At 47.5% G+C, this 21,111-nt stretch overlaps 1 protein-coding gene across 2 annotated transcripts in view; it reads left to right on the top strand.

Annotated features, from left to right (window-relative positions):
* The window catches only part of AHR (aryl hydrocarbon receptor), a 61,090-nt gene extending 40,775 nt beyond the window's left edge, over positions 1-20,315 (top strand). The window contains exons 4-12 of one of the 2 annotated variants that reach the window (XM_036759438.1): positions 3,672-3,761; positions 7,308-7,431; positions 8,188-8,318; positions 9,263-9,465; positions 10,371-10,480; positions 12,745-12,886; positions 14,218-14,923; positions 14,957-15,673; positions 17,791-20,315. In XM_036759438.1, coding sequence (XP_036615333.1) covers positions 3,672-3,761; positions 7,308-7,431; positions 8,188-8,318; positions 9,263-9,465; positions 10,371-10,480; positions 12,745-12,886; positions 14,218-14,923; positions 14,957-15,673; positions 17,791-17,934 — 2,367 coding nt within the window. In that variant the 3' untranslated portion in view covers positions 17,935-20,315. Of the gene's footprint in view, positions 1-3,671; positions 3,762-7,307; positions 7,432-8,187; positions 8,319-9,262; positions 9,466-10,370; positions 10,481-12,744; positions 12,887-14,217; positions 15,674-17,790 lie in introns of both variants that reach the window. The other variant, XM_036759437.1, reaches the window with a different exon arrangement.
* Positions 20,316-21,111: the final 796 nt, after the last annotated feature.

Raw genomic sequence — 21,111 nt, forward strand, 5'->3', positions numbered from 1 at the left:
TAAAAGAAAGTGAATAGAATCAGGAGAATGATTTATACGATGACAAAGGTAGGGTAAAGAATAACAATTCTGAAAGAACTAGGAACTTTGATCATCGAAATGACCAACCAACCATAATTCCAGAGGACTGATTATGAAATGTCCTACCTGTTTCCTGATGGAAAGGTAAAGGACTTGGTGCAGAATGAGGTGTTTCGGTTTGGTTTGGTTTTGGACATGGACCGTGCAGAAAAGTTTTGCTTAAGTAAACATATTTGGCATGGGGCAATTGCATGGGGCAGGTTGGGGGAGGAGAGAAAAAAAGGCAAATTTTTGCTCATTAAAAAAAATAAAATAGACCTTTAAAAAGTAAACTGTAGGTCACTGAGCAAAGGGGAGGCCTTTGATGGGACTGAGGCAGCTACAATGTATTACCAACAAATAAATTCTAAGAGATTATAGCATCAAGGACGATATCAAAAAAGGTATTATCAGAAAAGGAAGTAGGCCTGTCCTGTAATAAGAACAAGGGATGACCCATAATGAACAGTCCGTGAGATCTGCAAGAAAGCAGTGTGGGTTGTGATGCCAGAGTTTAAATGGGGTAACTCCACTGGCCTTGATGAGGAAGAGAATTTATCACAGAAATCTTGACCAATCCTGTTTTTTGCTGTTCATCACCTGTCTTTTTTTTCTCACTAGTGCCTAGGCGCTGACTTTTCTGAGTTGGGCCTCTCCCCAAGATTCCTTTAAATGGGTTTTCCCTTGCACTGCTTATCTTTATTTCGTGAGATAGTAGTCCTTTTGCTTTTCTGTCATATTCTATAAGAATTTGCAAATGAGCTTTTTACTGCATGCACATACACATACATGCATATTTGCGTACGCATGCCCAGCTGTGGTTTCCGCCTCTTGCTTCTCAGCTGGGAGATCCTGTCTTTGCTCCCTCAGGCCCTTTCTCAGCTCCTGAACCTCATGAGGTCAATCAGGATAACCTTCCTTTGGAAGAGGAAGATCTGTGTTGCTGTCCTTTTGTCTACTTTGCGTTTCGTTGCTATTGGTGTCTTCTTTAAACGTGTGCAGGTTGGAGCTGCCTCAGTGGCTTACCAGGGCTCTCCTAGTTATTAGTCCTTGTAATTGGGTATTACATTGGGGTTTGCCCTGGTGTGTCAGTGACCGGACTGTGCAGAGACCTGATTCAGACGTGGCCCACATCTGTATCCAGCTGTCTCTTGTCTGTTAAAGAAGACTCCTTTTCTGTGTCTCTAGTGTTATTTGGCTGCTCTGCCTCCCAGCCCCAGCTCCTCTTTCAGACTATTCACAAGGCCATGACTTTGGAAAGGTTTGAGGGTCTGTGGGTCTGTGCGCAAGTGTCTGCTCTGGTGCTTCTTCCCAGGGGGACGTTGGGCAGGACGTTGGTCTCATTGTGCTGCAGCAGCTTTATATCTGTGCTCCCCTGGGGAGGTGGGCACTTCAACACCATTCCAAAGCCTTTGTGTTTCTTTCTTCTCTTCCTCCCCAAGTTCTGTTCAGGCTCATTGAGTCCTGGTTCTTGGTGCTCACCATGATGAGATGACCAGGGGCACCAGGCAAGGATTGTTTATTGTTCCTCCTGGTAACAAGATGATGCCAACTGTGCCACCGTTTTGTCTCTCCAGGGAGAGCCTAGGAGTCAGCCTTGGGTGGCAGCTGCCTCTTTAGAACTTCTGGCATCGGTTACAAGGAGAGCATTAGGCCTAGGGTGTCTACTGTTTGTACTTTGGACCAAGATCTTTCACTTAAAGCACCAGTGGTTAAACCTGCTCTCTGAGGAGGATCCAAAGACCTTGTTATTCAGAACATACACTGCCCCGCACACATCAAGGAGTGAGGGCCATGGCCAAACTCTCTCCTTGCGGTCAGCCACCTGGTGATGAGCCCCCATCCTGTGCCAGCCCAGAGGGCTGGCTACCAAGGCCATTCTCAAAGCCTTTCGAGCATGACTAAAACCTGACAGAGTCTATGTGCTGGGGGCATGTCTTTGCAAACCCTAGGTCACCCTCTACCTCACATGAGCCGCACTGAAGCGGGACAAAGGAGCTGTGTGGGGCCCAAATTTGCAGGCCCTGAGCTTTTTCTTTCAGCAAAGTAATAACACAGTGACAGCTGATTCCTCGTCAGCAGTACCCAGTTCACATGGGCTTCAGGGCAAAGGGAACCTGAAGAGGCCCGGGACAATTTGTGTTCCCTGCATGCATTCCAGTTCTCCCAATGTGAATTTCACAGCTTCTGCTGCTGCTGCTCCTCCCTATTATTTATGAGCAGACAACCTGGTCCCTTTGGTCTTTGAGTCATGGCCTCCTTGTCACCTTTGTTGGGCCAGCCCCACAGGACTGGGTGCTGCAGGCACACTCAGCCCTTGGCAGGTCCGGGCAAAGACTTCAGTCTCTAGGACCTGATTTTATAAAGAGAAATGAAGTGACACGTGGTGTGTGTATTCTCTTCACAGTCCTCCCTCTTTGACGTACACCAACGTGTCTCAGCTGTACAGGGTCGTGGTCAGATTATCCCACATAACAAAGCTACCTGTGATTCTGTGAGGCCCGTAGGTATGGAGTGTAAGCAACTGGAAGTCTAGGCTGGAAACTTACTTTGATGGTACAGGATTAGAGATGCAGTTTTGAGAATTAAATTCGTATAATGCTTGTCTAAAGGAATAGTTTACCTGTAGACATCTTTATTTTAATTTATAGGCAAAGATTATAAGCTATTCAGGCATTTAGTGAAAGTACTTTACTAATATATACAAATATTCTATTAATAACAGTTCTAGAATTAAGGGACAACCTTTTAAAGTAGTTTCAAATGCCTTTTTAACTTCAGCATTGCTTTTGAGTAGCATATCAGAATTTATTTGGTGGAGCACTGTTTTGTGCTATATTTGAATTAGCTGAAACTAAAATCATATTTAAGATTTGTGCTTCCAAGATAATTTGAGACAATAAGCAACTAAGGGAAGAATTTAGGTTAAACTGTAGTTTATAAAACAATGTGTTAAGAGAATCTGGCTAATCATCTTTTAAATTTTAGTCACTGACAAGATTTAAGAGGTTCTGAGATTAACCAAAAGTCCACTTGCATGTCACAGGTAGACATGATCCAAGGTCCGATGGTAGCAAATCCTAGGCTCTTTCCACTGCCCCCAATAGGCCCTTGGAAATCATTAGCCCATATTCCACGGTGGCCAGAAAAACATCCTGGAGGCGTGTGGGCCCAGTGCTGGGGGCTGCCCTGGCTATGGTGGCTCTGTGCAGTTTTCCACAAGCTCTCTTTGCTTGAGACCTTCCATGTGGCCATTGCAGCCACAGGGCTCCTACCATCAGCATTCAGACCTCAACAATCTCATTGGAGATGTCAGGCTAAAGCTCTGCCACCTCAGGCCATCCAAATTGAATAGCAGGCCCAGGAAGAGAGGACTCCTCCTTCCCACCACCCCCTGGTTGGCCCCTGGTCATCTCCCTGTCCTGCAGAGCTCCAGGCTTCTGTCTGGGGGCAGATAGCAATTCCTGTCCAGGCAGGCCAGGCCGGTGGATCCATGTCTCCTGGCTAACTTGTTATTTTCTTATTTTAAGTGTTTGTTTCTAGCTTGGCAATTTTGGAAGTGAAAAGATTATGGGTGTTTATTTGAGCGACCTCGGTGTGCTCTGTCCTAGGCCCTCAATGGCTTTGTGCTGGTGGTCACCATGGATGCCCTGGTCTTTTACGCCTCCTCTACGATCCAGGACTACCTGGGGTTCCAGCAGGTCAGTGGCTTTTGTTTATATTCCTTTCCACAGGACAGGGGCAGAGAGGGGTCGGCCCGGTCATCGCGGGCCAGGACCAGCCTCCAATGCGGGTGGGCCGGGGAACTTGGCCAGAGAGTGACCACCGGGGCTCTAGGCGGCTGCCCGAGCCTGCGGACCAGAAGATGCCGGCCAGTGGTGGTGGAGAGGGAAACCTCGGGTCTAGAACAGAACGTAGTCAGCAAAGTAACAGCACCATCTTTTGGGGGCACAGCTTGACCATTCGATATTAATTACTCCCTGATTTTTGTTGTCCATTCGTTCTGGTCACGTGCGACTTGGGGGTTTCTGCCCCAAGAAAAGACAGGCATCCGACAGAGAGAGCCAGTCACCGGGCGGGGGTCTCCTGGGGCTCGGGGCAGGGGACTCTGGCAGCCTGCAGCGGGTGCTTCCGGCTTCCCACTCCTCTGCAGAGCTTTGTGGACCAGAAGAGCACGTGGGCGGGCCCGGGACAGAGCAGCCAAGCTGGGGCTTCCCCCCCATCCCCCTACCCGCTCCCCCCCCCCCAGCTCCACGGGACAGCGTGGAGCCACCCCTTTCCGGTGCTAGGGGGCGCCAGGGACTCCACCCCTCCCCGCAGCCTCACAAGGGAGAGCAACCTGGCCAGAGTCCTCAAGGGAGTGCTGCAGAACCTCCAGCGGCTTCGCGTTCCGAGCCACAGGCGGACTCAGAACCTGAAATCCACCCTTCTCCAGATCACTGGATAGAGGAGGAAACTGAGGCAAACAGGGTCAAGTGACTTACCCAGGGTCACATACCTAGGACGTGTCTGGGGCTGGATTCGAACTCTAGAAGGCTCTCTGTGCGTTGTGGCGCCCCCTAGCGGCCCTCCCTGGCCAGTCCAGATTGTGGATGACTTGCTTAGGTAGCGGAGTCCGCCAGCCCATGGCCTTGCCTGGGCCGTAAGAGAGATGTTCACACGTGGCTCCCTGGGAAGTAAGAATCAAAGTCAGACCCGCTGTGTGCCTGGAAGGCCTCAGACGGGATCCCAGGCAGCTGGGGCCGATCCTCCCGCTGAGTGAACCCCTCGGTGGAGGAAGCCACCATGCAGGCCCCCCCCCCCCCACCATGCCCGAGCCAGGTGGTACCCGAGCCAATGGCGCCATGGGAATCTCGGCCGTCGGGACGAGTGGCCTGCACGGAGGATGAACCCAGCTGGTAACCTCTCCCTTGCAGAGATGCCCCGGCGTGGGCAGAGACAAGGGGAGGGTCTGACCAGCTTTGCCAGTGCCTGTTCCCCACACCTTGGCTGTTGGTCTTTCCTCCATAAATCACCGTTCTTATCCCTCTCCAGGCCAAGATGGGAGAATAAGATCCCCAGACAAGTAAGATGGTAGGAAGAGAACGCCCGCCTGTCCTTGGTGAGCCTGAGGGGCCTGGTCCGGGTGAACTGCGTCTGTTAACAGTAACAAACAAGCTGTAACAGTAACAAACAAGCCCGTGCGATGCCTGGACCAGAGCTGGGTACCTGAAACATAGTGGCAGAGAGGAAAGACCCTCTTAGATGGGAACCTGAAAAATGCCATGATATTAAAGGGAGGGGGGGAGCTGGAGAGAATCGAGCACATAAAATAGAAGCCATTGGCCTCATCTTCTATTCCTGCCAAAATTCTAGACCCTGTCAGAGAAGTGGTTAGGGAACACTCAGAAGAGTGAATGGTGGCCACAGGCGTCCTCGGACTGGGGTCAGGGGCACACTGTACCTCGCCTTTAGCGGCTCATTTGGAAAAGTCTCTAATGCCCTTCTGTGGGCCACACACTGGTAATTACATTGAATGGCCAGACCCAAAGGAGAGTCGTGATGGGCTGAATGAGGGAGGAAGCAGTCACCATGTGCTCAGCAGTGATGGCAGCATAAACACAAGCTAGCAAACACGCCTGATGCCATGGACCTCATTTTCATTCTGGAAGACAAGAAATCTAGGGAAGTCATGGCTGGAGAGGAATGTTGTGGGACTGTTTTGATTTGATTCCTTTTTCCAAGTAATGGATTACAGATTTTAAGTACAGTTAGCTAGGGAACAGAGAGGTGCATGATATTGTGGTGACAATTGGAGAAGCAGGCCAGAAAGTAGGCAAGGTGGTTCTGGGTCCCAGTTAAATGTGGTGAATGCTTACCTGTCAGAAGCCCAGTGTCACAGTCTGGGGGCCTAGAGGTGGAGGAAGAGCCTGCAGGGGGAGAGCATGACTGTCTACAAATGCTCTGGGGGAAGCGCACTGATGACAGCTCTCAAAAGCTCCTCAACACAGGGACCTGAACAGAGATGAAATGCTTCTCAAAGTGACTGACGGCCCAAAGCTGGGAGAGCTGGCCAACATGCTGAATGGGAGAATTCAAAAAGATTCAAAAACAGGCTAGATCATTTGGATGATTTCAATAATATGGAATTTAAACAGAATAAATAGAAAGTCTTATCCTTGCATTCAGGAAGCAGCTTGAAAAGTACAAGATGGGGAAGCATGACGAGGCCCCATTTACTCTGAAGAAAGATCTGGACAATTTGATGGGTGCAGAGCTCCAGATGAGTCGTTCCTGGGACGTGGCAGCTGACAAGGCATGACGCCCTGGCCCTGAGTGGCAGTAAATAAATGGCCCTGCTTTTCTTTGCTTGGCCTAGGTCAGACCATAGCCAGAGTTCGATGTTTGGTTCTAGGGGAAAGCCTTTGGGAAGGACTTTGAGTACCCGTAGAAGGCTGGCCATGAGGTGAGGGACCTCAAACTGATGCTAGGTTTAAATTGGGTGAAAGAATGAAATGTGTTTCAACCGGAGAAGAGGCCTCATCTGTCTTGGTTGGCTGTTTAGAAAGGAAATCGGTGTAATTGGTGAGTGCACAGGGCCTCTGGATTAGCCTAGAAGAGAGAACACTAAGAGGGGACATTCTGAGAAAGCTTTTGAAGGCCTGTCACGTGCTAGAGGGTTGGGCTGGTTCTGCTGGGCCCCAGAGGTCAGCACCAGGAGCATAGAAATGTTCCGGAACCACAAGATCCACTTGGAAAAGGGAGGGCTGCCCTCTAAGACCTTCACCCTTCCAAGAGACTTCCAGGGGTGGCTGGATGACCCTTGTAGAGGAGCAGAAGGTGCCAGCTGCGCCGAGTATTTGAAGGGCTGGCCCACAGAGGATGGGTGACAGGTTCTACTCAGCCCCAAAGGGTCGAGAGGCCTGAGCTAGACTGGAAGCTTCCCAAGACTCCACTTAAGGAGAAGCTTCTTTTAGGAAAATCTTTCCCCCAGTGGAATGAGCTGCCCTCCCTTCCCTGGAGGTTTGAAGCCAAGGCTGCATGACCACTGGCTCAGTATTGTATAGAAGTCCTGGGAGTTGACCCAATGGCTTTTGGTCCAAGTACCTGCATCTCCCACCTCCCCCAGGGAAATCATCCTTCTCCTTCGCTCCCCCTGTAGTTACTGGTCCATTTCCCACTCACAAAAGAGAACAGAGCCATCTTCGTGGGCTCCAGAAAGGACTTTCCCGTCCGAGCTGATAGATTTCCTTTGACTTTCTCCTCAGTCTGACGTCATCCATCAGAGTGTGTTTGAGCTCATTCACACCGAAGACAGAGCGGAATTCCAGCGTCAGCTGCATTGGACTTTAAAACTGGGCCAGGCTACAGACTCAGCACCCCAAGGACAAGGTGACCTGGCTTCCCAAGTGCCATTATGGCTGATCTGACTCAGTTAAGGGCTGGCTGTGGGGTGGCTGGGAACTCTACCATAAGCCAAGTTTTCTCAGGCACACAGAAATCCTTTTTAGGCCCATTAGTGAGGTACACAGCATTGTCAGTTGTCTCTCTGACATGCTGACCATAGCTAGGTTGGGTAACTGCCCCAGGACGACTCCAGCCATTCTGGGAACCCTGATCACTGTGAGTCTAGGCCACACGGGCAACCCAAGAAGCTTTGTTGTTTGTCTCTTCAGATGAGACTGCTCATATGCCAAAGGAAGGCATCTGAAAAAAGGGAAGGATGAAGTGATAAGGGGGTGGAAAGTGTACCTCCAGCCAGTAGGAAAACAGGCAGCAGCTCTGCTCTCACCTCACGGGTGACTTCTGGAGTGTGGCAGGGGCTGCTTTCCTGGTGGGGGATTCTTCACTTAGCACAGAACTGATGTTCAAACGCCTCATCGGTGAGCTTTCTTATTGTTAATCATCAGCCTTTTAACTTGGGAGGATTTTATATTTGTGAAGGAAATCTACAAAAGAAATCATTTCCTGATTGAAAAGTAGGAGATTTTGTTGTGAGTAAGTAATTCACTGTTTTCCTCCCTTGTTTGCTGGCTGAAGAGTCAGCTTGACCTTCTTGGAGGCAAGATTTCCCTTCAGACCTTCAATTACAGCAAGGCAGGCAGGGCTTTGACCTTTCTTAGTCTTTCTGTCTTTGGATTTCTTCAGAAGGCCATGGCCCATCCCAGACCTCAGGCTTTTATAACCCAGAGCAGCTTCCTCCCGAAAACTCCCCATTCCTGGAGAGATGCTTCATCTGCCGCCTCCGGTGTCTCTTGGATAACTCATCTGGCTTCTTGGTAAGATGAAATTCTTCAGATGATCCAGTCGTTTCTGCATTAAAGGACGTAGAAGGAAGGCCTTGCAGAAGTCACGGGGCTGACTTTGTATGTGTGGCTTTACCTTAGGGAAATGAGAGCCAGCAAAGGAGTTTGAAGAAAGAAAGAGATATTTTAAAATAATCACAGCTGTAAGCTTTGGAAACTTTACCTCCAAAGACCTTTCTTTCACAGATGCAGTAATAGCTGTTGTATGAAATACTGGTCAATTTTGTTTCTCCACCCTCCCTCGAGGTTCCCCCTGGTATAGGTGTAAGAAGCAGACTTCCCCATCTCCTCCATCAGAGCAGATTGCTCCTGCCTTTGGAATGGCCTGCGTACTGAGAGACCTGAGCTCCCCCAAGGGGGAGCGCTCCCACTGGCTTGGTCTTCCGCCATTCTCCTGTGCAAAGAAGATGTCTTTGGGGTGTAGATTCGAGTCCTGGCTTTGAAATCAGAGCGCACAGGGTTGAATTCCCCCCAGCCGTGAACAGATTTAACTTCTTAGAGCTTTGGTTTCCTCGTCTGTCAGATGAGAATTGGCCTTCGTGTCCTACCTACTTCATGGGGTGATTGTGATGAAAACATTTTTAAAACTAGAAAGGGCCATGAATGTAAATATGAATTATTACTTTGAATTCTGTGGGAAAAGTGTAAACTTTCTGTTTATTTCCTTGTCTGATATTCTCTCTTTTGTCCAAAAATGTAAGCCCTTGAAAGGACAGAGATTTGTTTTCTTTTATTTTTGTCTTGCGTGCCCAGGGCCTAACCCGCGCTTAATGAATAAATGCTTATTGAGCTGCATTGCACTGATCTTGTGCTGTGTAAATTTAGATAAGAATAGTAATATTCATAGTAATTTTTATCCTCTCCTTTGCTTGATGGTAAGGGTCACTTTTCATTGTGAACTATGTTCTTTTTGGAAGGCCATGAACTTTCAAGGGCGGCTCAAATTCCTGCATGGCCAGAACAAGAAGGCAAAAGATGGAAGTCCCCTGGCTCCTCAGCTGGCACTGTTTGCGGTGGCCACGCCATTGCAGCCTCCATCCATCCTCGAAATCCGGACCAAGAACTTTATCTTCCGAACTAAACACAAACTAGACTTCACACCTATAGGCTGTGATGCCAAGTAAGTGGAGGCCTGTGAAGCAGCTGTTTGCACGTGGTGGCCCCCCTGCCATTAGCCTGTGAGCTGGGGTGGGCAGCCATTGTTTCATGCTTCCTTAGGCACCCCAAATTTAGCCCAGTTCCTGGCATTTAGTATTTATGTGCTTAAGAAAGACTTGTGGACTTGAAACAAGTGTCTTTACTCTGATCTCTGTTAGACCTTTTAAGATATACAATTGAATATGTCATTCATTCACATAATGGCTCCTGAGATTCAATAAGTTCTTTAGTCCTACAGAACATCTTACTGTCCTGTAAAATGTATGCAGTCCTTTCTCTACTTATCATTGTTCAAAAGATGATAAACTGGCTCTGAGGAAGACCACCTTTGGGCTGGAAGGTCCCAGATGGTGGATTGTGGAGTTGTAGTATGTGGCTTTTAGTCCACAGATCTGTCTCTCTCAAGGCCAGGTTGCAAACCTGCCATCCATGGCTACATTTTTTCCTCCCTGTCACAACCCAAAGGGTCCATGTGGAAGCAGCAGTTCTGGGGGCAACAGCTTGGGAACCAGTAACTTACACACACTGGAAGTAGGGGAGACCATAGCTTGGCGTTTGGGGAAGAGGTCTGGTCTTCTGCTAGCACAGGTTCACCTGGGGCCACTTCCCAGTTCACTTGGCTGTTTTTATAATTTGAACTTACATTCAAGGTAGAAAGAAGAACCTGGATAAAACTTTAAGCTTAGAACTCTACCCAAAGAAAAAACCAGCACCCCAATTGCAATTCTACTTGCTAATGTGAAGTTATGAGGAAAAAAAAGATCATTTCAAGTTCTATACTGGCTTTGGAAATCGGTTCTGATAAAACCATGTTGCTTCTTTCTTGGGTATAGCTGTGTTTTGATTCTCGTGCCTTTTGTCTTACAGAGGAAGAATTGTTTTAGGGTACACTGAGGCAGAGCTATGCATGAGGGGATCCGGGTACCAGTTTGTCCATGCTGCTGACATGCTGTACTGTGCGGATTATCATCTCCGCAGTAAGTGGATCTCACCAGAATGGCACTTTCCTCTTGAAAAATGGTACCTGCTGGGCATGTTGGGTTGGATCGTACAAGGTGGCGTTTTCAAGGATGCGCACAAGGCGCTGAGGGGAAGGATGCCCCCTGCCCCCGTAGGGCTTCGGTGTCTGGTCTTCATGCCAGCCTGAAGTGGTTCAGTCCTGTAGCAGATGCTGTCAGTACCATGTCGCTCTGGATGTTTCCAGGAGTCTGTGTGAGAAGCCCAGTCACATTTGGGAATTGAATCTGGATTAGAAGGGCCATTAAAAACTTAGCCGGCACCACCCTGCTTTTGGTTTTCCTAGGAAAGCAGAGGGGCAGGCAGGTGCAGCTTCTGCCACTGTTCCTTGGTGGCAGATTGGCAATATGCCCCCTCAAGGGCTGTTCTGTGATGCACACTCACATTTAAGTCATCCTTCCTGAGTTCCAAAAGCATCTTAAAGCGGGTCTTTGACAGACATGGAGATGGGAGGAGGGAACGGGCCTGGCGACTGACAGCACCATCCCGGCTCTGAAAGGGCTCATGTAGGTGCTTTGGTCACAGCCCCTGAGCTTGGTTTTCACCACATGCAAAATTCTTGGACACATTGGTCAAGTTGGACTTTGTGAGCATTTAGAGAGGGCATCATGGAGCTGCGATGGCTTCATTGAGAACAGGCCCCTCCACGTAGTGGAGAGATGAGGGAATGCCACAGACCAGGGAATGGGATGCAGAGGACCTGCCTGTCACTGTGACTGGGCACAAATCCTCCCTGCTCCCCCCCACCCCCCATCTCAGATTCCTTGTCTGTAAACAAGGGGCTGAATTAGAAGATTTCTCAGATCGTTGCCAGCTCCAGCCTGTGACCCGATGACATGGAATAGTTGAATTTCAACAGAACCAGTAGTCTCCCAGCAGTCTCTTAGGATGAGGGGTGGAGACAGGGCTTAGATGGAGAGGCCAGTTGTGGACTGAGGAGGGGCCCGAATGACTGACCCCTGTTTGGGGTTCTCTTGGTCCAGAGAGCCCCAAGCTGGTCCTTGACCCAACATTCTTCTTAGGCATTTGAATGCAGGCACTATCAGTAGGTTTCCATCGTCTTAGTGGCTGTCTTAAAGTAGAGGTGGATGAGCGTGTATTTTGTGTCTTACAGAGAAAGAAAGGATTGTAGCTTGTCTGGGTTGATCAGCAAGGCCCTGCCAAAGTTGAGAGCCCATGAACTTGGACATTTTAAATATTCATAATAAAATCCTCTAGAGACAAGATGACCTTAATTTCTCGCTCACAAATGGTGCACTCAAAATAACAGTTTCATGTTAATAAGTAAATTTTCTCCCCTTTCGGTTCAATCTTGATTGTAGTTTTCTGTTTTGTCTTAATATTTTTATGCTGTGGTTCTCTTGAAATATCTGCCTGCGTTACCGGAATCGTTTTTAATATTATTTTTAAAAACCAATAGAAAAATAAAAAAAAATTTAGTTTGATACAAAAAATGCTTAAAATACATTTCTACAATGTGTTTAACAATAATATCAAGATAGTTACATCATGTTAATATGACATTATTAAATATTTAATTACAGAAAGTTCTCACTTTACATAAATTCAACTTTATGTGAAGAATTTGGAAAGAAGTCTGCATTCCACAAAGCACTAATGTCAGTTTACTAGACAGTGCTGTGCTCACTCTCTCTGTTCCTACCCCTTGGCTCCATGGCGTCCCACTCCCCACTACCCCCACCAAAAAAGAAAAAACAACCCTGGAGGGGCAGGGAACCTCAAAATGAAAGCTGAACAGGTCAATTTGGAGAGATTTCCACAGCCTCTGCTGGGGGCTTGACTTGAAATCTCCATGCCTGACAGAGGAGATCTTTGCCCTGATCTGTTTACCCACCCACGTCTGCCCTTCTCCGTCTGTTAACCCCTGTGTCTGTCCACCCGACATGTTCCTCCTCCTGTTCTCAGTTCTCTGGCCCTGGCCCCCATATGCCTGTGTACCCTGTGCCAGCTTCTTCTCTCCACAGGCACATGGCTCCTTTCTTCCCTCCCCCACTTCCCCACATTTGGTGGCAAATTCACATTATGTAAAAATCACTTTACTTAAGTCTATGAAACTGTCTGTTTACCTAAGGCAAGAACTGGCCATGTCTTTAATTAACAAAATGCTTAAAATATAAAGTGAATTAAGTTTGGGAAATATTTATTTTTAATATCTTGAATTTTGCCACTTAGTAATTAAGACTTGACTTTTCTTTCATTCTAGTGATTAAAACTGGAGAAAGTGGCATAACAGTGTTTAGGCTTCTCACCAAGGAGAATCGCTGGACCTGGGTTCAATCCAATGCCCGTTTAGTGTATAAGAATGGAAGACCAGATTATATCATTGCAACACAAAGACCACTCACGTGAGCATACAGACTTAGTATATATCAATTAAATTATGCAATGTCATATGTGATTTAGAAATCAACTTTAGGGAAATAAATGATCCTCTCTAGCCAGAATAGAACTATAAATGGAAAAGTTGATATTTGGATATTTAGATACTGTGTTTAGGCCCAGTAGAGACAAGAGAAAAATGTTCTGTTCAGGAGGTTCCTGTTGCATTCCTCCATTCTCTTGGGCCTTGTGTACCTGAATGCCCCAGGTCAGTGTTGGGGCCACCAGGGTTTTGTGTTTTTTTTTTTCTCATTCATTATATTTAAGGTAGGTGAGGTGAACTTTGGGATAGATAGTGTACCATGGAAAACACTGGAAAGGGACCATCCGGCATGGCATGTCCACATCACAGAAGGCACTGTGCTCCATGAGTGAAAGGGAATTGCAGTAGCTCAAAAGAAATGTGAGAAGTCCACCCCAAATGTTCAGGTGGACTGTTTGTGTCCAACTCGAGGTAGAGTCTTCGAAGCTCACAATGGGCTGATCAGTCATGGGCAGACACACTGTACCTTGACCCCAAAATAGTGGTGTCCTTTTGGTCCTCTTTGAGCGTGAAGGACAGCCGCCATTTAGGGTAGGTTGGAGGAGTTGCCCAGTGGCAGCGTGGACCTTGTGAAGCCCCCTCCTCTAGCTCAGCTTAGCTCTGCTGCTTCTCTTCTCCCAGTGGCTACAAGGCAGACCCCACCCAACAAGGCCTGATGGAGAGAGCCACTTCCATGGAGAGACTCTCCAGAAAATACTTAGTCAAGGATCCTTCATTGGAAAAACTTGACCTTGGGTCCAAAGTAGCTTATCGTGAATATGTGAGCAGACCTCATAGGCTCATCAACCAGTGATGATTTGAATGAACAGAAAGTGTTTCCTTAAAAAAGCTCAGTCATTCATTACCCCCTTCCTTACTTTGTGGCTAATAGCGACTCTCCTGGAAGATACAGAGGAGTTGGCACAATTGTAAGCATCAAACTCTTTTGTGAGGATAGATCATTGTAGTGTTGTATGGTGTCTGCAAATCATTGTCCTTTTTTAGAATTTAAATAAACATATCCTCTAAATTGTAGTTTTCTAGCATATTCCAAGGCCTCTTATTAAAGTTCATAAGTAAATCAAGGATGCTGCCCATGACAGTGCCGGGATGTCTGGGTCCACAGAAAGATTTCCATTTAAAACACCCTCTTGGTCCCATTTCCTGCCTCCAGGTTCATCCAGGGTTCTCTCTAGCTAATGACTTCTCCCAATTGTCCTTCTAAAGTAAGAGGGGCTCCTTCCATTTCTGAGGGATTCTCCTCTTTTATTTCAGAGATGAAGAAGGGACAGAGCACTTACAGAAACGCAACATGAAGCTGCCTTTCATGTTTGCCACTGGAGAGGCCGTGTTATACAAGGTCAGCTTCCCTTTCCCTGCCTTCATGGACCCCACGCCGGGGAGAACAAAGGGACCTGGGGCTGGGAAAGACAGTGCCCCCAAACAGCCTCAGAGCCAAGAATCGTTTCACCCCAGCTCGCAGCTGAGTGCCATGCTGCAGCAAGACGAGTCTGTGTACCTGTGTCCCCCTGCGCCTCACACCGCGCCCCTGCAGAGGGGCTTTGGCAGCGAGACGGTGGAAGACCTGAGCGGGATTGTGACTGGTGACTGGCAGGAGAGCCTCCTGGCCTTGGGGAACGAGGACATGCTGCCTCAGGAGCACTTGCAGCTTTCTCACGAAGCCAGCATGGATCACACAGGCTCCTTTCCTGATAACCGAAATGGCGAACTGCACAGCATCATGAAAAGCCTGGGCATTGACTTTGAAGATATAAGGAACATGCAGCAGGAAGAGTTCTTTAGAACTGACTTTTCTGGTGAGGATGACATCAGAGACATTGATCTGACAGATGAAATCCTGACCTATGTTCAGACTTCTTTAAATAAGTCCACCCTCTCCCATTCAGGTCCCCAACCCCAGCCTCTTCTGCAGCCCCAACATCCCCTGCAGCTCCAGCCTCCCCTGCAGCCCCAACATCCCCTGCAGTCCCAGCCTCCCCTGCAGCCCCAACATCTGCAGCCCCAGCTTCCCCTGCAGCCCCAACATCCCCTATATCTCCAGCCTCCCCTGCAGCCCCAACATCCCCTGCATCTCCAGCCTCCTCTGCAGCCCCAGGCTTCTCTGCAGCCCCAGCCTCCTCTGCAGGCTCAGCCTCCTCTTCAGCAGCTGCCACAGGGGGCTCCTCCCATCCCCAGCTCCAGCTGTATGGTCCAAGAACAGTTGGAGCAGCAGCGGCGGCAGCAGCAACAGCATCTTTGTCAGAAGATGAAGCACCTGCAGGTGGGCGGAGTGTTGGCTGGCTGGAGGCCAGGTGACCCCGAGCCCTTCCCTGGTCCCCAGCCGGATCCACAGTCCTACGCCATCTTTCCTGATCCTGAGTTCCCGTACAAGTCTGAATTCAGTGCTGCACCCTACGCCCAGAGCTTGCTGTCCTGCTCCCAGGCTCTGATCCCCCAGCCATCCACCATGAGCCACTTAGACTTTCCCATAGGAAGTTTTGAACAGTCACCATACCCCATGTCTCACTTAGGAGACTTTGCTAGCTGTTTACAGCAATCCCCGGAAAACGCAGGATATGGGGGTCATTCCCAGTCCACCTTGGCCGCTCCTCCACCATGTTACGCAGGGGCTGTCTCAGTGTTTCAGTGCCAGCCCGAAGGCCAGGCCTCCAGCGAGGATCTAATGCAGTATAACTCCATGGCCTCTGATCAGAACACATTGTTAAACAAGGTAAATCGTGTCCTAACTCAGGGGGTCTCTTAAGTGAGTCGTCGCTTTGGTTTTTGTAAGAAGTGAGACTAAAGATTCCATTCCTTTGATTATGAACCCTTTCCTCAATGAATGTTGGAAAAGATGGAAGTTAAGGAGGACCCTTGTGTTGACGTTCCCTGAGGCAGGGCCTGCTTCTGCCCATACGGCCCTCTGTGTTCTGGGACAGGCCTCCAGTGCAGTCTGTCAGAGCCACTATATTCCTAGAATGTTGGGGAAATCCTTTTCTTTGGTAATTAGGGTAGTAGGCACCCTTCATATTCCCAAACTAGGATGGCAGCTTTTTAAGTAACATCCTTTATGTGAGAATTCCATGAGATGGCTTGAAAAAAAGCCCAAGTTAAACTTAATGGACCACCGGAGGCTATGTCCCTTGGGAATCCTCTCATGTCCTTGATCCTAGAAGATGGAGATTTTGCAAATGCAGATTTAGTCTCCTTGATTTTTATAGAGTCACCTATCTACCCCCATTTAGTTGGTCATTTTAAGTGACTAATTGATAAACTTTTCTGAAAGTATTTCTGGCTCCAGTTCCTGATCAGTCTGTCATTAAACGTTTGTTGAGCACCTACTGTGTGCCGACTTCCTATTAGGAGTAAAGTCCTGTCTTGAAGGAGCTTCCACCTCCTTTCAGATAGATTTCTGTGGAGACCACACAAGAGACCTTTTGGTGGCCCGCCAGTGTAATGGCAGCTTGCCATGGGAAGAGGAAGCCAAACACCTGAGCTTATCAGTTACCGTGACCTGCATTAAGGAGGGGTCCCCTTCCTCACTTGTTTAACAAAATATACACAGAGTAATTTTGAGGGGGAAGGGACCAGCACTGGTGGGGAGGGCGACCAAAAGATTTCACCTACAAAGTGGCACTTTTCCTGGATGTGACAGACACTGAAGCATTTGAAGAGACCAGTGGTGAGGGAGAAGAAGGCAGCTCTGGGGAGTGGCCATCAGTTCAGTTTGGGGATGGAGGGTCCCCTAGGAGATTGATGGGAAGGTCATTTCTGGTTGGACTATTGAGTGTGGAAGAGGGGAAGCACCCCTGCCCGGGGTCTTCTGTGTTGACTCCTAACCCAGCTCTAACTAGGGACATCCTTTGATCATGACCTTCCTCCCTCCCTCAGCAACCCCTAAGGAGGGTAGCACTGCAGAGCTGAAGGGGCATTCCCCTCCCGAGGCTGCTGGGATTGGTCTTGTGGGCTCTCCACCATCGCCCTGGTCTGTAGTCCTTCCCTGTCCTTCTGTCCCTCATGCCTCCCCCTGCCCTCCTCAGCAGCACCCTCAGGTACCTCCTTTAGGCCACCCCTCAGCTGACGATGTCAGCCCAGACTTTACTGAGAGTATGGAGATCACTGGGCTGGAGCACCTTCCCCCTTTTCCTTGACAACACCCCCAGCACTCTCTTCCTTTGCCCTGGACTCTGGCAGTGAGTGAGGCGGCCCCTTCAGAGGGGCCTTGACCCCAGCAGATTGCAGCCTCCGCCATCCAGGCCTCTCATCAATCTCCCACCTCTCCCTCTCTACTCATTCTTTCCCTGGGGGGATAGAGGGGAATCACTTGTAGTTTATTTACTCTACATATATTTAGAGATTACTCCCGCTTCCTGAGAGGCCTCTTACATTCTTAAATAAAAGTAAAAATTGCAGCCCTCTCAGCCCCCAGCCCCGTTCCAGCCCCTTCCCGTCTTGGCCTCCAGCTTCGTCCTTGAGCGTATCAAAGGATGATTACAACAAACTAAATTGAAAGTGTATATTGGTATAATACTCTCTCAAGTCTAATTTTTCTTCAGTGGAGTATACATGGATGCCTTTTCCAATTTAAATGCTAAGGATCACAGACAGCTAGGTGCTGCAGAGTCATGAAGATCCCAGCTCACATTCAGCTCAGATGCGTGTCAGCAGGGTGACCCTGGCAAGTCACTCAGACTGCCTGCCTCAGTTTTCCTCTCAGGGCTGTTGTGAGGACCAGATGAGATCACATTTGTAAATCACTTTGCACACTTTAAAGTGCTGTATGTAAATGCTAGAGAGTATCACTGTTATTATTCTTTATCATTATTAAGCTCGTGACTCTTTTTCCAGTTTCAGAATGGTTTAGATGGAGGCATTTTAAATGAAACCTACCCAGCTCAGTTAGATGGCCTGAACGACCCTCCAGCTGCTGCCTCTCTCCACCAAGCAGAAGCCAGACCCTTCCCAGACTTACCATCCAGTAGGTTCCTGTGATGCCTGTCCCGGCCAGCTCACCTGGCCAGGTAGATACTGCTTGGGAGGATCAGGAGGAGCCTCAGGCAGGGGCACTGCCAGAAATAACCCAACCAGAAGAAGTATCCAGCACTTATCCATCCCGAGCAAGGTTCAACCTGGTCTGGACCATGAGCCAAATGGCCACCGATGCACTGACTTAGGAAGTCTGAGGGACTGTAGGCAGAGCTGGGAAGGAATGCCCCCTCCTCCTCTGCAGGGGCTGGGGCCTTTCCCCTTCCAGCTCTGGCCTCACTGCAGCTCTCAGTGTGGTCACAAGCTGCTCCTGAGGGCACGGTTTGGGCTGCAGGTGTCCGGCCTGGCGCATCCTGCCCCACCCCCTCCACTATGAGTGCCTCCTTCGCATCCGCCCAAGTGCCTCTGGGAGCGCAGGGATCTCTTGTAGTGAAGACGATTTCCTTTTGAGTGATGCATGGATTCCAACCTCCCTACTTCATTCTGTCATGTGGACTTTTAAAAAATACGCCCTTGGTCCGGCTCTGTGTTACCTTGGAAGTCATCCCCCTCTTCTTCAGGTGATAGAAGGTGAAGTGAATATATTTATTTCAAAGAAAATGATTGATCATATATTGTTTGCTTTGAGACTCTTAAGTGCTTGCGATGTGCCTTATCTTTTACTGAAATAGTCCTCTTAAAGAAACACAACTCACCTGTTCTTTCCAAATAACTAGTCATGAAATTTGTGTTAAAAGGGTAGCACTTAAACTGGGGCCCCTATCTCTAGAAGAAACTGTTGAAGTGAGGATGATGTTAAAGGTTACTGTGATTGGATGCCTTTGCTGGGCCGCACTTTTCACTTTGCAGAGGGGCTCGGCCAGCGAGGCTGGGCTCGTGCACAAAGGGGAGAGCAGCCTGTTGGTCCAGCATTGCATCAGACCCGATTGGGAGAAATCCCACAGTCCTCGGCGTGTTCAGATAAACTGGGTTGTTTGAATAAATTTCAGTTCTATAGCAGCGTGAATGATTTTTTTTCTCATATTTGAGGCTTGTTAGAAATGAAGCCGCCAACGTTTGGTGCCGAGTGTTGTTTCAAGGGAAATTCAGAATCTTGTCTCCCAAGCGGCATGGCGTCGTATCGATGGAATGAAGAAAACTGCCCTTTTTACAATAGTTGAAATACTCCATTTTGAGATATTATGAGTCATGTCTAAATACACATAGCTATCATAAATTGGAGCTCTGTATATGTCAGTTAACTGTGTCTTTAAAAATAAAATCATAAACTTAAATATGCTTAGGTTGGTGTCTTGTAGAAATAAGAGACAACCACTCATTATCTGCAGTAATCAGATATCAGGAGGGAACTTTTATGATCAACAAAGAAAAAGGCTTTTTGTCCTACAGCTCCGTATCTGCTGAAACAGTTTCAAAGCCAGGTGCCGCTTAGTGTCTGGCCCTTCCTTATTTGTCATTTGAACCATGGTCTTTGAAGGGCAGAATCCCTGTTGGATGACATCAGCTGGAGTCTCTAAAGGAGACATAGCAGAAGACATTCTTTACAATTACTCTTACAGTTACAATTTACTTTTACAGTAAATTAATACATATAAAAAATCCAAAAATAAATTTTATTTGTCAGTCTGTTCATTTTCAGGAAAAAAAAAATCCATAGAATGTTATTTGAGTATTAAGTACAAAAATTGGACCGTCTAAAACATTTCATAATTTTTCTACGTGAAGTATCATTAAAATCCCGACCAATGATCTGAATTTTTTTTTATTTTTCCATCTAAAATTTTCATTAAAAGTCTTATATAACCACTTTCTGTAGAATCTTCCACTTTTGGAAATATGTATTTAATGGAAGAAACTATAGATTTTCAGTGAAATTGTGAATGTGACAATTAGCTATATAGAGATAATGTAAAACTGAAAGGTAAAAGGGATACTGTGTATTTTTATCAACAAAACTATTAAGTTTGTCTTGCTGAGATTAATAAATACTGTCAAACCAAATATACCTTGTCTGTATCGCTAAGTGCCAAAGGAAGCTGCTTTATAGGGGATTTATTTAGCATTTTTGCATTAGCTGAGCCTATGATGAATACATAATTGCATTAGTATATTTAATTTTCTCTTTTGCTACACATCCACCCAAGCCTTTCTAAGGCAGAGCTGCAGTTATGAAGCTTCCAGTTGTTAGAATGCATAACCTAGCGTTGTTCAGTATTACTGTACTTTTGGTAATTTCTTCATGACCTATATTTCTTTCGTCTCCAATTTGCTATGGCTTATACATACCATCGAGTAATTTCGTATTTAATATATGGTTTGTCATGTTATTTCCCTTCAAGCAAAACTTGTAAATGATAATATATGGTATTAAAGTAATCACCAAGTCCCTCCTGGGTCTCAGCAGCTTGTTCTTTGGCGTGAACTCTATAAACGGGACAGTCCATATCTCGTGCTGTATTCCACCTTCTGCTTATAAATGGATGTATAGAAAATTTGATCTGCATAACTAAATCAAGAAGACGTAAACTCACTTTGCTTCTGGGATGAGAAAGTTCGCACTTCCCTGAGTACAGGGCAAAGTGACTTTCAGCACAATTCCTTGAGTGGTTTTAAAATATATTCATGTTTCCGCCTTGTGCTCTTTTCATGGTGGGGGGGTGGGGGTGGGGGGAGGATCCCTTTTTCCTCTGCTGAGTGGAAACAACATCTGCCATTCAGGCTGTGTCAGCCTTTAAAAGATCTATTCCATCAATTAAATTCAGCGGTTATCAAACACCTTCAATGTACAAGCCTCAATGCTCAGTTCTGGAGCCTTCAGGACAAAAATAGAATTGACATAAAATGCATGAGTAAAAGGAAGCTCTTTTGAAGAAGTGTAGGAAGTGTGGAGAGAATTCACTTAGAGGTAACCTGTGCTGAACCTTGCAGGAAGTTAAGGATTCTGACAGGCAGAGGAGGAAGGGCATTCAAGGCATTGGCCACAGCCTATGCAAAAGCATAGGGGTGGGAAATGGAATGTCTGCTTTGAAGAACAGCTAGAAAACAGTCTGGCTGGAATGCCTAGTGAATGAAGGTGGGGGAGGTGGCCGAAGTCTGGAAAAGTGGGGGGGTACAGATTGTGGAAGGTGGTAAATGCCTAGCTGGGTCATTTGTGTTTTATTCTAAGGGCCACAGGGAGCCACC

Source organism: Trichosurus vulpecula, chromosome 5 (assembly GCF_011100635.1).
Source record: "Trichosurus vulpecula isolate mTriVul1 chromosome 5, mTriVul1.pri, whole genome shotgun sequence".
NCBI lineage: Eukaryota > Metazoa > Chordata > Mammalia > Diprotodontia > Phalangeridae > Trichosurus > Trichosurus vulpecula.